The sequence below is a fragment of the Canis lupus genome, chromosome 3 (assembly GCF_003254725.2).
Source record: "Canis lupus dingo isolate Sandy chromosome 3, ASM325472v2, whole genome shotgun sequence".
NCBI lineage: Eukaryota > Metazoa > Chordata > Mammalia > Carnivora > Canidae > Canis > Canis lupus.
This window is the reverse complement of record NC_064245.1, coordinates 64,209,601-64,227,270: the sequence shown is the minus strand read 5'-3', so window position 1 is coordinate 64,227,270 and position 17,670 is coordinate 64,209,601. Positions and strand designations below refer to the sequence as shown.

At 44.7% G+C, this 17,670-nt stretch overlaps 1 protein-coding gene across 2 annotated transcripts in view; it reads right to left on the bottom strand.

Annotated features, from left to right (window-relative positions):
• Positions 1-15,091, bottom strand: part of TAPT1 (transmembrane anterior posterior transformation 1) — a 64,865-nt gene extending 49,774 nt beyond the window's left edge. Inside the window, exons 1-2 of one of the 2 annotated variants that reach the window (XM_025437173.3) lie at positions 14,872-15,091; positions 3,260-3,390 (exon numbers count right to left, since the gene is read on the bottom strand). In XM_025437173.3, coding sequence (XP_025292958.2) covers positions 3,260-3,390; positions 14,872-15,061 — 321 coding nt within the window. In that variant the 5' untranslated portion in view covers positions 15,062-15,091. The remainder of the gene's footprint in view (positions 1-3,259; positions 3,391-14,871) is intronic. The other variant, XM_049108591.1, reaches the window with a different exon arrangement.
• Positions 15,092-17,670: the final 2,579 nt, after the last annotated feature.

Genomic DNA, 17,670 nt, shown 5'->3' with positions numbered 1-17,670 from the left:
TTTAGAATGCAGAGAAGTACAGTTCAGTATTCTCTGCTGTACAAAGAAAACACCAGAGCCCCCAAACGGATCACACACAGTGAGCAACAGACCTAGGACAAGAACCCAAGGGGTGTGTAGTTGCAGGCCAAAAGAGATTTGTGGCAGAAAAAAAAGAAATGCTGTCTAAAGCCAACACAACACTCCAAAATTTCATCCCCTTTCATTAGAATGAGAAGTTCAAATATGAAAAAAGTGCCAGCCACTGGAAATACTATTTTGAGTGTATAAACAATTTACGTGTTTTGAATGTCAAGTATAATGTGTTTTTCCACTGAGAAGATTACACAAAAGTTCTGGAATTTTTTTTACATTAGTAAACAAGTTCAATAAGATATACTGAATTGACGACTCTCTTAATTTGAAAGTATAAACATTAACTACATGTTTTATGGCATGTGCCACCCTTGTAGAAGCATTAATTGTCAAATTTTTCCTCCTGAAAAGGCTACATGAAAATATCATAGCATTTACCAAAAAACAAGAAAAAAAGATGAATAAGGTGTTATATATATTAGAAGTATTCTATATTCTATATCAGGGAAAGGTATTATATATTATGAATTACCAATTAGACAATAAGTTTACCAATGCGAATGTCTAGACAGCCCCTCAACTCTTGTAATAAAAGCCTGGTGAAACCCTACTCCTAACATCAAGGCCTGGGAGACACTAGAGAAGAACCTACCCTGTTATAAGGTATTTATGCCAGTGATTCAACTGAAACTGAACTGTTTTGTTTTGGTTTTTTTAAAGATTTTATTTATTCATTCATTCATGAGAGACACAGAGCGAGAGAGAGAGAGACACAGGCAGAGAGGGAGAAGCAGGCTCCTCACAGGGACCCTGATGCAGGACTCGATCCCCAGACCCGGGATCACACCCTGAGCCAAAGCAAAGGCAGGGATCACACCCTGAGCCCAACCACTGAGCCACCCAGGTGTCCCTGAACTCTGCTTTCCTCTACATTTCACTTACTCTGAGAAGTTAAGAAGAAATTGCTCTAAATTGAAAAATGTGACACCTTTTGTACATTTTAAGCAATAAAGCTTCTGGAGTGTTGTTCTAAGAAACTAAATCAAATGTTCCTAAATAGGCCTAAAGCCAAAGCCTCATAATAGGAAACAGGATTAGAAAATAATTACAATTGTGCATGAGCAGTGTTAATTCAACTTTTCTGACATTACACTTCTTATATACACACAAATAAAACCAAAGTTTCATGACAAGATATTTACCTTCCTACAGGCAATGCCATTCTGATTAACTTTTCTTTAAAAAAAAAAATTCCTAACTGATTGTAACCTACCTCATGGGTTACTCATCCCATCAGTGGTCCCTTAATGCACCATAGTTTGAAATACGCTCTGGTTTATAGTGAAGGCTTATCAAGACCTGTGTGCAGTTCCCCCAGAAGACAAGACTCACAATGACACCAGGAAATGCTCGCAAGTTTCTGTGAGGGATCTACCAAGAAACTGCTTGGCATGTCAGTGCTGCCCGAGAGAAGAGAAGAGAATGTGTGTACCAACCCTGACTCTGATGAGCTCACCATCACAAGGGCATAGCCGCTGCTCATCATTTCTGCCACGTGAGGGGTAATAAAAGGGGCCAGACACACACTTCTTGCTTTGAGGCAATCCCCTGGGTGCGTCTGTAGTTTGGCTGTGGATTGCAGGCAAACTTCTGTGTTTTCCCCAGATAAAAAGGGAATCCACAACTATCCAGACAGGGGACAGCAGGTGGGTAAAACCTGACTGTGGCTGGCACTGCCCTGTACAAGGACCTAGGCCCCAACCTCCCTCCAATTCCCTCTGCAGTATATCCTCATGCTTCCCAGTCTTGGCTTATCATTGGAAGGAAAAAGTGAGCTCTGAAAATAATGTGTTCAAGAAAGAAAGACATAAGAACTAATTTTATTATTGTTGTTGTTATTATTATTGGCAAGCCAAAGAAACATTACCCCCCATCCCTGGCCAAAATCTTAAATAAATTCCAATGTACAGAATCAAGGCACTGCCGCACTAAGGCAGCAGGTGCAGACAGCGCCCCACACTTCTCCATCTCCCCTACCAGGCACCGACTCTTTCATGGAACCCGAGACTCCCTAGAAAAGCAGCCATGTAATCATACCCTAAGCACAGTTAATGATCCTGACCACAGGCAACAACCGTCTCATTTTCATGACTGTTCTCCCTCCAGCCTGCGCTTGCTCCCACCCCTCCCTACCTTAACAAAGAACTCCCCAAAAGTTCAGCATGCAATCTGCCACCAAGAGCCCATGTGAAGCAATACTTCTCAAAGTGTCACTGGACAGCTGACTCCTTTCCCTCTACCATACCGATGCACTGACTGTCAGAAGTAAAAGACCAGCAGCCAAAACAGCTGGGTCCTCAATCCTGTCTACTGCTCCTCCAGTTCTAGAACACTCTGACTGAACTAACCAGCAAAATTCCTCTGACAGCCACTCCAAAAGAAAGTGTGATTCTAAGGAAGCAAATTATTACAAGTTTTATGTGACTATAGAAGTATGAAACTGTGTTCTAGTACAGCCAAAACTGAATTATTTCTTAATTCTTCCTTTCTAGTAAGAAATCTTGGAATTGCTTAGACTTACCAGCTGCAAGAATGCAAAGGGAAAAGAGCGGCCTTCCTGTCATATCTGAGTGTCATATCTTAAGACACAACCAAGGGAATACGGCTTGCACAGATTCAGTGGCTATGCTTGTGGCTACACTCACCCTGGGATGTGAGGTTTTCTAGGACAAAGATGCAATGAATCGTCTTTTTCTTTGAAGAGACTGTCATTAATGTTTTTAAATACAAGGGCTTTCTGGGAAACAAACCTTCAAAAGGGCTGACAATTCAGTAATTTGTCATACTGAGAAAAAAATACTGCTCTTAGCCCAAGAGAACTGATGAAAATTAAGGGAGTAGGTAGAGATTAACTCCTTGGAAAAAGTGACTTGGATGGTACACAAGTGGGAATATGGTAAGTTTAATACATAGCAAAGTTAAGAAACACTTACACTAAAAATACAAGGTTAAAACCTCTTCCTGTATGGGAATTCCTATTCCCAATATATTTAGTTACCTATAATCATATTACTTTCAATATTTTAAAAACTCAACTCGAGGTGTTCACAATTTATTTTTGTATAATTAACATGTCGACATAACTTTCAAAATGATGTCCGGTAATAGAAAAAAAAAATAGTACCTTTTCCAATTCTCTTGGTATTCGCATACAAGTGTATACTCTTTCTCTTCTTTCTGTATACTTGGCCTCATTATGTTCAAGGAAGTACCCTCTTGTTAGTTCAGCACTGAGGAACCTCAACAATGAAAGCTCTACAGGAAAAGAAAATGACACAAAACAAAAAGAACAGTATTTATCAAGAAACTTACATGCTAGCTGGGGCCATAGATAATACATATATAACACAAGAAGAGAATAAAACAAAGCAAACTATAATTCTGTGCCCAGAACTGAACAGCTACACACAAATGATCAGCAAAAATTATTGACAAAATTGCTACTCTGTGTGGTATAAAGAGAAAATGCCACAGGAATATAAAAGGAATGATTACTATGAGCCAGAACAGTTAGAAAAGGGTCTGCAAGAACCCAGTCCTGGGTCTTATAAGTGATATAGGACCTGGACTGATAGACAGAAGAGGGGTAAAAAGAGTAGAGATCAAGTATATGTAATATGAATATTATATGCTGATAGATACATATATGTATATCCATACATCTACACCTATGAATGATTCTATATGCTAAGAGGGAGCCAAGTCACCTAAACAGGCATTGCTCAGGTCCAAAAACCATCCTGGGTGAACTACACTGATACCAGTGCAACTTCTTCCTTCTTCAGTCTCAGAGAGCCTGCAAAACTATCTAAAAAATGCCAGTCCCCTAGGTGAAGGCTTACCAACAAAATAATCATACTAAGTCATACAAAGTAGAACCTCAACAAGATCTGAAAGACTTCCCTTTCCTTGGATTTATCCACCGGCTCTCTCTGTTCCTCCAGAACAAATTCACCCAGAATCATTCCATCTCAAATGAAAGTAAGGCCAAAGGAAGTTGAGTACTTTCCCCTTGGCTCTAACTGGAGTCTCTGAGATAAGAATCTAAGGTTGCGCGTGCTTCCCTGACAACCCATCATCTCACTGACTTTTCTGGACCCCTAACTCACATTACCTTACTATTCTTACCACCCATGAGGCCAAGCCCTCTTCCAGAAGTCAGGACACCAAAAGTTTCCATCTGTCCTCTTTGCTCTGAGCTGGCCCTTGTAGTCCTTTTACCAAATGCAGTGTTGGTGTTCCCTCCAAAAAAATGACAAAGAGGGAAGGTGGATTTCATTTATAAGGACTGACTCAGGGAATTGCATCTTATGTGAGTGCTAGGATGTAAAGTCTGTAGGTATACGGAAGATCCTGTGGTCAAAAACACCCTTGAGAAGCCCTCAGGAAGACCCAGACGGAGACTTACTACCTCTCAGTGGGCCTAAGACAGCTTACTTCCTCCAGCACTGAACAGATGGCTAGTTCTCTGAGTACCAGGTCAAATGGCTTGTTCGTGTACCGAGGTCACAGTACAGAGAAAATACACACATGCATGCACACATTTCTTTAAATTCCAGATTCATCATCTCTCTGGAGGGTTGGTGATACCACGAGAGAGATCTGGGGATTGAAACAGACGGAGAGAAGAGCAGACTTCCACCCACTCCTGCCGTGCACAGGGCAGGCCGAATCGTCAAATGCACTGCCAGCATCATGCTTTTGGGACGTTTACAGTTGAAGCCATGGACGCCAGAGGTGAACTGTATCGTTCACATATTAATAGATGTTCAGATTAGAAGGCCTTGGTATCACCAAATCCATGCAGAGTAAAATTTTTGATCGGGAACTTTCTAATATACTGTAGGCTGGCTAGATACAGAATGTGATCTGCTGTTTGAAGCGGAGAAAAAGAGCCTTTTGAGCTGCAAACAAGAACAGCCAAACCAGTGAAAGATAAAAATTATACTCTTGGGGCACCTGGGTGGCTGCGACCGAGCCCCATATCATTGGGCTCCCTGCTCAGTGGGGAGTCTGCTTCTCCTTCTCTCCCCCTCTGCCTGTCCTCTTCCTTGTGCTCTGTGTCTTTCTCAAATAAAATTTTAAATATATATATGCATATATATTCAGTTTCCAATTAGAAAGCAAAGGATGTTCTGCTTAGCTGATATATATCAATAAATGTCATAAATACTAATCCTTTCATGTAAAAACAGGCCTCTCCAAAGGCAGGAGAGATTGTACTTGCACTACCTTTCGCTGATACCAGTGAGCCCCAAAGGTCATGTCATCATGATTCCCGTCCCCTCTCCTGCCACCCTCCACCCTCAAGCGCTCCCCTCTCAAATGGCCCAACTTTTTGGAACTGGGTGTCTTGGGTGGCTTCTCCCCTCCACCTGACTGTAAGCGTTTGCAGGTTCAGTGTTCCAGTCACTGTGTCCTAACAAAGCACCAGTAACAGTAAAATGTCAGCCATTCTTTACGGCTATATTCCCTGGAGTGTCTTCTTCTTTTCTCTTTTTCCTATATATATATTCTCCTTGGACAATCTAAGGTTAAAGCCATCATTTGAATCCTAAAGTCACCATATCTGACCCCAGGAACCTGTACGTGTATTCCCAGCTGCCTTTGGGCCACTCTACCTGGAGCTCCCCCACAGCCCCACCTTTAAACCTGCAAATGGAGCTCAAGATCTTGCCCTTCAATCCACCCTCTCCTGCAGCCCTGGCTTTAGCTCGTGCACTGCCAGTGACACAGTGTATGTCAGAAACTCGATGCTACTGGCCCTCTCTCCTCACTAAGTCTCATTGATTCGTTCTCTGGCACATTGATTAACTTAGCCCTCCCTCCCCCGTCTCTATCTGTCACCTGAGTTTGGTCCTTTTCATCTCCCTACAGTTCCCACCTAAGCTTCCTGACTGATGCCCTCCTTCCATCTCTTCTCCCATCAGTCCTGGCCCCGCCAGGCAGCCAGAGCCACATGCTCACAGGCCAGCAGCAGCCCAGCCCCCCTTCAGTGCTGCCACCTGTGGGCCAGGCCCTCCACCTCAGCAGTGGGGACACTGGATCCTTTACAACTTGGCTCCCTGCTAGGTTTTCAGTTGTGCCTCACACCTGCCTCCGCTGAGTCTCTTAGGTCAGAGTTCTCTAGTTACACTACTTCTCATGTCTTGCAAACAGGGCAGTCAGTTCACAAGGTCTGTTGTCCCAAGAATTCGCTTCCAGTTTCCCACAGGTGAAAACGCACAGGCGCCTGCTCTGGGAAGCCATCCCCAGGTCCTCCAAACGGAATGCAGCCTTTCTCCACTGGCTTGGCACAGCGTCTATCCTACCCTGTGCTTCCCTCCACCCATACCATACTAGGTTTTGGGGTTGGTTTTGTCCTTCACTTGGCATCGTTGGGGTACAGCACGTCACAGGTGTTCAACAAATACTTGCTGAAAGACTATGAGAGGAGAAGGAGGGGAAAAAAAAAACACAAGGAGGAGTGTGGCAGAGAGAGAACAAAAACAGAATCAGAAATCAGAAGTGGCAAAAACAGAGAACACCAGATTCTTGAGAAAACAGCCTGTGACTGAGACAGAATTTTCTGAGACAGGAGAGTGAGAGGGGAAAGAATGACAAGATCTGGCACCTCACTGGATGCAGCAGCCACTGAAGATAAAGAGTGTCTATGTCGTGTATATGTGTGTCTAAGTGAATGTAAAGTAACCTAGCACATATCTGAACCTCTGCCCTAAAAGGACAGGGTGCCATGGTGGCAGGCACAGCCATGGAGTACCCTGGGGTATGGGACAAGGATGCTTGCATTATTCACAGTAAGGGAAGGGAGGGAAGCTGGCCAGCCTGCTAGTATGTCAGCTGTGTAAGGAAATACAGAAACAGGTTATTACAGAATTTTACATTTAAAACAGAAAATTAAATCAAAAGAGATAGCTCTACCTTATGTACTTAGAAAATTATCCTCCACAGTGGCGTCTTCCGTGATGACGCAGTTGACCGAGTTTTACCATAATAAGTTTTGTTATGATCCACAAGAAAAGCAGGGATTAGCGATCAAAAGGGGCTTCTGGCATCCTATCACACATGAGTCCTGTGACCCTGCTCAAGTCATAAAGTTCAATTTCACAGAACAGAAAACTAAGGCTTGGAGCAGTTTTAGAACCTGCCTGCCATCCACACAGGATGGCCAAAGGACTGAGAGGATTTGATGAAAGCACATGACAAGTGCAGAGCATGACACAAGGTCTTGAACTCTTCACTAGTAATTTCACAGGACCTGACATATTACCCAATTCTGGTCTGGTGGTTCCCTAATGTTTACTGGTGCTGCTTCTGCAATTCTATTTTCAAGGATAAAAGGTATGTTGCAAATAAGTATATTTAACAAACTAACCTAGTAACTAATTTTCTATAAACAAGTCACACAGCATATACCTACAAAAGTGTCTTAACTATATTATAAATTGAAGTGACATGTCAGGATTCTACTTCTAGAAATTCAAGAATCTTAGTCATAAACACCAATTTAAATTCCACAATGGAAAAATTTAAAGTATGTACTTAAAAAAATCAAAATGATAAAAACATGTTTTTACTGCACAGCTCTCATAACTATGAGGCATATTCTTCTGTTACATCCAGTTTGCAGATGAAGAAACCAAGGGATAGGGAGGTTAAGGAGGTTTCCAGGGTCATAAAGGAAGAAAGTGGTCGAGCCAGAATTCAAAATCAGGCATTCTATTCTCAAAGTATGTGCTTTTTGGCATGAGATTGCTATTATTTTTTAATTTAAATTCAATTTAGTTAACATTTATGTATTTTTAGTTTCTGGGGTAGAATTTAGTGATTCATCAGTTGTATATAACACCCTGTACTCATAACATCAAGTGCCCTCCTTAATGCCCATCACCAGTTACCCCATCTCCCATCTCCTCCCCTCCAGCAACCCTCAGTTTGTTTCCTAGAGTTAAGAGTCTCTTATGGTTTGCCTCTCCCTCTGTTTTCATCTTATTTTTCCTTTCCTTCCCCTATGTTCATCTGTTTTGTTTCTTAAATTCTACATATGAGTGAAATCATATGGTATTTCTCTTCCTCTGACTTATTTCTCTTAGAATAATACCCTCTAGTTCTGTCCACATTGTTGCAAATGGCAAAATTTCATTCTTTTTTATTGCTGAGCAATACACACACACACACACACACACACCACATCTTCTTTATCCATTCATCTCTTGATGGAAATCTGGGCTCTTTCCGTACTTTGGGTAATGTGGACATTGCTACTATGAACATGGGGTGCAGGTGGTACTAGATTATTTTGCCTATCACTGTCTTAAGTAATTTTTGTAGACGGGTCACTGTGTACTTTCTAGAAAACTGGGACCACCACTCCCGTCCTCTTCTTTCTCTGTGTTTCATATACAGCACCCTGGGTTTACTTTTATGAAGTTACAGTGTTAACTAGTTGGCTCCCTTACCAGCTCATGAGCTGTCTGAAAGCAGGCACCACGAATCCTGATCTTCCCAATGTCCAGCCCCCAGTGAGTTCTGAGTCTGGGGGAAGTGCCTGCATACAATTAACACCATTGCTGATGGGCTAGGGAATGGTTTGTAAAGATACATTAAAGCAATACTGACAAAAGAACCAAGCTTCATGGGGTGAACTATTTTGGAAGCTTCATCTTACCTTCTTCTCTCCCACTCCTGGAAAACTTGTCCTGCTTAAGGGATTAGGATCCTCCCACTTTATGCCAAGAGGCAGTTTACAAAGGTCTAGCACCCAGTATTTCATAAAATTCTCACAACAATTCTGAGCGCTAAGGAGAGCAGAGAATGTGTTTATGTTTTACAAATGAAGAAACTGAGGATCCTGGAGGTTAAGACACTTGTCCAAAGTCACTGAGAGGCTGAGATGTAAATTGGGAATAGGATCTGGATCTCTGACCAGGAGGTCAGAGTGCTTTCTCCTCTATGCCATAATTTAGTATCCATCTATGGACAATCACACAAGAGAAGATAACCTAGCCCTAACCTGGCTTCAACCAGCCAGAAAGAGCCCTTTGATCTTTACCAAAAGAGAAGGGGCTTACTTTTCCCTGCAGCCTGAGCTAGTAAGTTAGCCTTGCTGCTCGGTCGGCTGCACCCACCTTCTCTAGCCATAGATATACTTTGTAGGATGCTACTTAATCTTCTGTTCCGAAGTGGTTCAGCTTTTGTTCTTGTTATTTCAAACACTGTTCTCTAGCATTCTACAGATTTGCCTGAACTCACTTGTCCTGTGATACTGGGTATAGCTGCCTAGCTAATTATCTAAAAAGACTGTTATTCCTTCAACTTGCAGGTACCACCCCTCAAGAATTCTGCTAAGTCCACCGTAACTTCTTCCATACTGTGGTGCCATGTTATTCCTTCTCAGCAAAAGTCACTCTCATTTGTTATGCCAAACATCTGTTTTTATATTTTAAGAACAAGTTATTTTCCAAAATAAAAATAACCCAAATGTTTATTTTCCAAACACTGACTTAACTTTTTAGATTCAACCGATTTTAGTTCATTTATCTAGCTCTCACAAAGAAGAAACGTCAGCACGTCTTTTTAAAATATTTATTTATAATATAAACAAGTGCTTCTACATTAGAAGAACTAAGCTCTGCCACCCAATCATAAGTCCAAATCAGTTCCTCCAGAGTATTTTTAATCAACATTCATCTTTTACTGCAGAAATGCTCTGTGTTCTGGTATCTTAAATTGAGAAAAAGCATAGTATAAGTTGCTTCTTCCTCATCCCTAAAAGAAGATTATGTTTAATTATCTTCTGGGATAGTTCATTTTAGAAATAAGAACCCAGGAAACAGAAGTATTAATTAAACGTAATGCGTAATCATAAATATATTTAAATGGTAAGTAATATGTCTAAATATATTTTCCTTAAAATAGCATTGACCATCAAAAAACTGGAAAGTAATACTGGTTGTTAAGAAAATATTATAGGGGGATCCCTGGGTGGCGCAGTGGTTTAGCGCCTGCCTTTGGCCCAGGGCGCGATCCTGGAGACCCGGGATCGAATCCCACGTCGGGCTCCCGGTGCATGGAGCCTGCTTCTCCCTCTGCCTGTGTCTCTGCCTCTCTCTCTCTCTCTGCGACTATCATAAATAAAAAAAAAAAAAAAAAAAAAAAGAAAATATTATAGGGCAGCCCTGGTGGCGCAGCAGTATGGCGCCGCCTGTAGCCCGGGGCGTGATCCTGGAGACCTGGGATCGAGTCCCACTTCGGGCTCCCTGCATTGAGCCTGCTTCTCCCTCTGCCTGTGTCTCTGCTTCTCTCTGTGTCTCTGTCTGTGTGTTGCTCATGAATAAATAAATAAAATCTTTAAAAAAAATTTTTTTTAAGAAAATATTATAAAACATGCAAATCTCCATAGTGTTAAATAATGTAAAATAGTAATAAACTTTACTAAGGTTATATGAAAATGTTACACGTAAGTTTGTTACACAAACACAGAGGTATGCCGTTGTACAAGGCGAATTCAAAATCAATACATCAGTGATTCTATCTTCCTAAGTTAAATAAAAGTAAAGGTACCCTTCAAGTTTTTAAGATCCTGAAACTGCTCACAAATAGTCTCATTTAGGGAAGAAAAGAATAGGTAGGATATTCATAAACTTATACATTTATATGGAAAAAGGGACACAAACAGCAGCGGCTTTTTCAAAGGTCACAAGGTCACAGGGCTAAGGACTAAAAATGGGATCAGAATGTCACTAATTTGACAGTCAATGCTCAGTCTTTCCAAAGACCTGATTCATGCAAGCATTCCTCAAACTGGGCCACAAATGAGCAGCCAGGGCTGAACTGTGAAGGGTAAACTAGGATGGAGTTACACATTTTAAAAAGCCAGGATACTGAACTGACCAAAATGAATAACTTTTCATTGCTCAATTTACACGTACTAGTTCAATAAAGTGAGAGTTTTAAAAAAGCAGAGCAACAGTGTGTCAGAGAGAAGCTAATTTTACTTAACCTATCTCAGGGTTGTGGTTACTCCGAGTAACTTCCCAGTTTTATAGTCATCATTACTTCCCTTTGTAAGTGAGAAATGGACTAGAATACAATTTCAGAATAACAACCTTTAATATCCATCCTTAGAATAAGTTTGGGGTCATGGGGATAACCATGTAACACATTCTATGGAGGAGAAGGATCGATAAATGAAATGGTATTTTAGTTAAAATAAATTAATTGTAATAAGAATTTAAATTTTCAATTTACAAATAATAGGGCATAGAGAATTTGACCAGTTAAAACCTTTGTCCCACGTGAAGTCTTTTGTGGGAACTGTGAAAAGGAGCTCAGCTGGGCTTTTTGGGGTTTAGGCTTTCTTCCCACCTCTGCTCATTCCCTCATGGAGGTAAAGCAAGAGGACTAAAATGGGTAAAGAAAGAGAAAAGCAGCAAAAGAGACGGAAAACAAGCATTAAGCTCTAGATGTGGAGAGTCACCATTGAAACAAAAGGAAAAACATGGGCCCCACAGCACTACTGAAGTGAGACACGATACTATCCACCCTAACCTTACTTTAAGCTCTTCTGTTTTACAAGCAACACCTCACCCTATGCATATTCTTACACCTGCATCAGATAGGTATTGTTTCGTCCTCACCAGTAGGTATGAGGCTTAATTTACACCAATTCTTCCACTGTTAAGTCTCCATGGGCACTAGAGCCAACTCAGGTACTTCAGATACTGAACTATTTAGTAGTGGAGCCATGAAACAGAGCCAAAAGAATTAGGCAAGCAGTCTAAGCAAGCACACAGTCTAAAAGCAACTTGACAACCAAACCAAGCCAAGAATAGATTGCCTAATTCTTAGTCCAAAGTTGACTTGCTGGGCCTAGATTCCTAAATGAGAACATGGTAATACAGAAATTCTCCCCCTCAGGACTTTTACAGATGAGTAAGTTGGGGAATAATACAAAACTATGGTAATAGGTACTTATTATCTGAGCTTAAGTCAAAAAAGGATAATAGAAGTTGGCAGTACTTTTAAGAGTAGGGACAAAAGAAAACAGAAGAGATGAATCTGTAGCTTTGCACTATACCGAGTCCAAGAACAGTGACCATACACTGCCCATACACAAATAAATATCAAGTATATTTTCTAAACATAAAAATGGACAAAGATAGATATAAAGCAAAGATTTAACCTCAAGTACTATGTCTTGAATTATTTTACTTAGATAGGGAGGGTGTTGATAAGCATCTAGTCTGTATGTTCATTCACGAAATCCTACGTTGTTGGGAAAGGCCAACAAACATTCAAAAGACTCTTAAATTCCTTGGGAGATTTAACAAAGAGAATTTTGGAGCTAACTGATGGTTAGGCCACTGAGACACTAAGATTATGACTTTCAAAGGGAAAAACAAAGGTTGCCCTAAACTGGAGAGGAGGACTAGAGTATCAGAGGCAGTGCGAGAATAAAAAGAGTAGACAAGTATGTGTGGTGAAGATGGTAGCTATACTTGTGAGCACAGAAAAACCTATAGGGATGTTGAATCACTCTGCTGTACACCTGAAACGAATGCAACGTTGTGTGTCAACTTTACTAAAAAAAAAAAAAAAAAATTAATGGACAAGTAACACCTTAGGTATAAAGACAGAGGCTTGGAAGACATTTGATTCAGGGAGAAATGCTTCCCACATGACACTAGGTGGTGCACTCAAAGGCCCTCTGGCCAGGCCAGCACCTAGGGAACAGTTTTCTCAACTCTGCACTAGAGAGGGAAAGGTTACAGAGCAGTAGAAAGGGGCGATGCCAAAACAGCAAGGTGAAGCCAAGCCGCTTAGCCTAGGTGTTTAAGAACGGCTGAAAGAATTCTAATCTCCTGGGTGTGCCTGGAACCAATGCGGCATCAGAGTCGATGCTAGCAGGGGCAAGAGCTGTGTGACTAGCAGAGCAGAGACAGACACTTGGGGGAAAGAATTAGAGGCCCCCATGGAATAACACTGGCTTATAACCCCCAGCCGAAATAGTCTGGGATTCTTAGACCTAAGTCTTGATCTTGGACAGTTGCCACTATCATCTCTCCTCAAACAAAACTGATGGAATTAGGGAAACCATGAGGGCTATCCCAACAACTAGCGCTGGAAGTGTCTCCCAGATAAAGACTTTCTGCAATTATGGGTTAAAAGTCCAATTTTCAACAATGTTAACTATACCACGCTCGGAAACTCACGTTGATGAAGAATGCGAGTGTGAAGTCTCAGGAAGCCCCTGGTACCAGGTATTCAGACCCGGCTTGGGAAGGGCCAGGGAAGGGGTGTTAGGGGTTACTCCAAAAGTCTAACATCTGTGCTCATCAAAAGACTTCTGACAACTTCATTTTCTATGCATGCAAACAACAAAAATGGCTTTTGTAATATTGGCTTTCCTGAAAACTCAGAAATATGTTAAAGACATTGTTGTGAAACCTGGCCACTCTTGTTTCCATTTGCATCAGAGAGTCTTTAAGATTGAAGTCTAAGTCAGTAAACAAACAGCTGAGAGATTTAATACCCTTACTTACTTCCTGCCCGTTGAGAAAGTAAATACTCTTGAAAGCAAGTATTTAACGGACAACTAAACCAAACAGAATCGAGAATTTTTTTTATGTGGTTAATAGGAAAAGACGGAACGAGGCGGTCTGTACTCAGTATTTCAAAGACCCAGACCTCTTCAAAATCTAACCTGCGCCTGGTTCTGAAAACTGGCAAATTCAACAAGGATCTCACCTGATCAACCTTCTGGGATCTGAGTGCTGCTATATTTTCAATACCCAAGTACAATCAATGATGCAGTCAGCTTTAGGACTTAACATTCATTTGCAGGAACTGATGGCAATAAGGGCTAATGGAGCCCCGACTGCCCACCAGAAGCAAAAAAAAAAAAAAAAAATTTTTTTTTTTTTCTGGAAGAAATTTAATGGCTCAGCGGCTGTTTTAAAACTTAGAGTCATGTAAAAAACGTAAATGTTGTGATCACTCTACTCACCGAAACACGTATCTCAGAATCCCATTTTAAGCCTAACACGCAACTATAACATGAAATACAAATGCAACCTAAACTAAAAAACAAACAAAAAAATCAGAATCCCACTGCTTACAAAATAATATTCTAACAACATGCTTCAAAGCGGTCGTCGAAAAAAGGATTTACAAAGGCGTCTTTTCCCTATACGGCCAACTTTTTCTTTTTTTTAATTTTCTTTTTTTTTTTTTTTTTAAAAAAAAGAGGCTTAAGTTTCGGTTTAGGAAAAGTTCACAGGTAAGTAACATTTTGAAGAGAGCTGACGGTATTTCCGTTCTGGGCAAAAGTACTGAAGTTCACGGTCCTCGCCGCGCCGCCAGCTGCCGGCGGGGAGCACGCATTTGGAGCGCGAGGGAACAGGTTCCTACGGCTCAAGTTCGCTTAAGATACACTACGAGAAAGTCACCTTGGCACGGGAAGCGGGAACAGAGCCGCCGGGAGCGTCTGGGTTCGGGGCTCCGCGGGCGCGGGCGGCGGGCGCCAGCGGGGGCGCGCCCCGGGGTCTCCCCGCAGAGCCGCGTCCGGAGCCTGCGGTGCCGCGCGCCGCCCCCGCCCGACGGGCTGTCAGCGGCCGCCGACCCCGCGCGCCCGCGCCCCGGGCCGCCCCGGGGGCAGCTGCGGCCGCGGCGATGCCCCCCCACCCCGCCCGCGGCGCGGCCTAGCGCCTCCGCCCGCCCGCCCGCCCGCCTCACCTGCGCGGCTGCGGCGCCGCTCCCGCCGCCGGTCGCTCTCGTAGAAGCCCAGCGTCTCCGTGAGCTGGGGCGCCGGCGAGGGCCCGTGGCCGCCGCCGCCGCCGCCTCCCGGCTGCTCCGCCTCGCCGCGGCCGTCCGCGCCGCCACCGCCGCCTTCTCCCGGGGCGGCCGCATCGCCGACGCCCGCCATGTTCCGAGCACAACAAACTGTCCCCGCCGCCTCCCTCCAGCCTCCCGCCCGGCCTCCGCCTCCGGCCGGCCCCCTCCCGGCCTCGCCCCGCCCCTCGCCGGAGCCCGGGGCCGCCGCCGCCGCCGCCGCCATCCGCGGCTCGCCGGCCGGCGCGCGCTGTTTGCGTCAGCGGCGCGTGGGAGGCCGCCGCCGCCGCCGCCGCCGCCGCCGCCACGGCCGCCGCCATCTTCTTCCGGCCCTCGGCGTGGCGCGCGGGGGCTTCCCGAGGCGCGGCGGGCTCGGCCGTCCGGGACCCCGCGCCGGGCTCCATGTCGCCGGGCCGCGCGGCCGGGGAGGAGCGGCCGCCTCCGGGGCTCGGGGCGGAGGCTCGGCGGCGGCGGGGCGGCGGAGGGGCCCCGGGGCGGCGCTCGCTGCGGCCGCTGCCCGCCGTCTGCGAGGTGCGCGGCCGCCCGCGCGGGGCCCTTTTTGCAGGCTGGGTGCCCGGAGTGCGCCGGCGCCGCCCGCCCCGTCCTGGCACCGCCCGCGCCGCCCCGGCCGCCAGGGCCCGGCCCCAGATCCCCGACCCCCGCGAGCCCCGGCTGCTCCGGCGTCCGCCGTTGGGACTCCATCTCTTCTGCATATTTATGGTCGCCCGTCACATTTCCCTAGCCTCTGGGCTCCCGTGGACGGTCCGAAACCGTCGGGCAGGGCGGGGGGGGGGGAGCCCGAGGAGCCCGCGGGCGCCCTGGACCCTTCCTCGGGATGAGGGCTGGGGTCGGGCTCCTGGCGGCCGCCGTGCCCCCGCTCCATCACCTGGGCGGCCGCTCTCCCTGCACCGGCCCTCGCGGCTCCGGCCTGGGCCTGAGACCGCGCCCCCGCCGCAGGGATGGCGCCGGCGAAGATGCTCCAGGGAAGGGCCCGGGGGGGCCTTTGCACCTGCCCCCACGTGGTTGCCGCGTGCTCTGCTTAGGACGACCGCGGCCGGCCGAGCTGCCAACTTCAGAACCTTCCCGCGCCTGTTGCCCTTTTGGTTAGCAAGCGTGAAGTCGTAATTGTTCCCCCAGCAGTAAGCTCTCCGCAGCCTTGCCTAGACCCAAACCCGACAGCCAGATGTAAACGGGTAGGAATAGAGCAAAGCCGGGCTCCTGTTGATCCTTCAGAGAACCCTGGGGGTTCCGGGGCCGCTGGTTAGTGCCCTTAGGAGTTGGCGAATTTGCAGACCCAGCAGATTTAACAGCGGGTAGGTGGGGGCAGTGTGCCTAGAGCAGACACCTGCCAGTGTGCCGGCAAGGGAGAGCCCTAGTGGGGGGCCAGGATGGACGGGAAAGGCCCCGAAGCCGGGACCTGACCCTCACCCGCCCCGGAAACAAGGGGAACCAATCCCTGGAACGTCCTTAGGCTCCTTCGTAAAATAGAAGAGTGCACAGGAGTACAGTTGTGAACCTTAGGGTGACCATCCTCCGTGTGGATGTTGTGTTACACTTCGTCAAAACCGAGCCTTAATCAAAAACAAGTGCTCAGGACGAATCCTCACAATCATTCTGAAAATCAAAGGCCCTGAAAGTTTTACGGCGTTTGAGATACAGCTCGAATTCTATGATCTTTCATAGTTTAATACCATCCTCATCCCGTGGTTTTCCGATGTCAAGAAGGAAGTAGACTTGTTTCTTGTTTATGTCAGTTCTTATTTACTGCCCCTCCGTATTTACTGGCTTATTGCCCCGGCCTTTTAACTCAACAGAAGCTGGAAGGAAAGGAATCTGAAATTCTGTTTCCTAAGGTAGCGGTCGTAGGAATGGGTTTCTCTCATTTTCAATATCAGGCCTGAGGAAAAACACTGTTCCAAAGGCTACCTATCCTTTTAGATAACAAAGAGGAAGGGAACATCTGTGGGCAGTCTAGGTATGAAGGTGTCAAGATGGGAAGACAGGGACTTGGAGCTTCTCATCAGTTGGGTCTTTTCACTGGAGCTGTTTTATCTAATACTTTGTGAAATTGCACCAGTTCAAACCCATTATGAACTCAACATTACTAAAAAGCATTTTGAAAACTATAAAGAAAACTTTTTTTTCATTTAACACTATTCTTCGTTTGGATAGGTTTTGATGGTTAGATAACAAATATCCCACTGTAATACAAAAATTTATTTTCTTTGGGTTAATTCAACCTTCTGCAACTTAATTCAGCATCCAGGAAAGGGTGTTTTCATATGCGTATTCTAAATCTTCAAAATACTAACTTACAAATAATCTCAAGTGAGAAATAGTTACACAGCACAGAAGAGCCAGTTCCCTGAGGAAGAAAATAGCAGTTGAGATATAATGGTTTTTTTATATATATATCTGTTGTAAAAAGAAAGATGTAGGCCTAGATTTGTAATACCACCATTAGAAAACAGTAAGAATATTTTAAAAACATGACAACTCTCACTGTTAAAGAGACCTCAGATGACATTCTGAGTTAAGGTAGAAGGGAAAAACAATTTGGATGACAATGAGCTACAGTAACTTAAACCAGCAAGCAGTGAGCTGGTGTGCTGTTTACATGTCACTGTCCTAGCTGCTGATCAAAGAAATAACTTTATTCATGGGTAATACTTCTAATAGAGGAAAGTGAAGAACATGAATAAG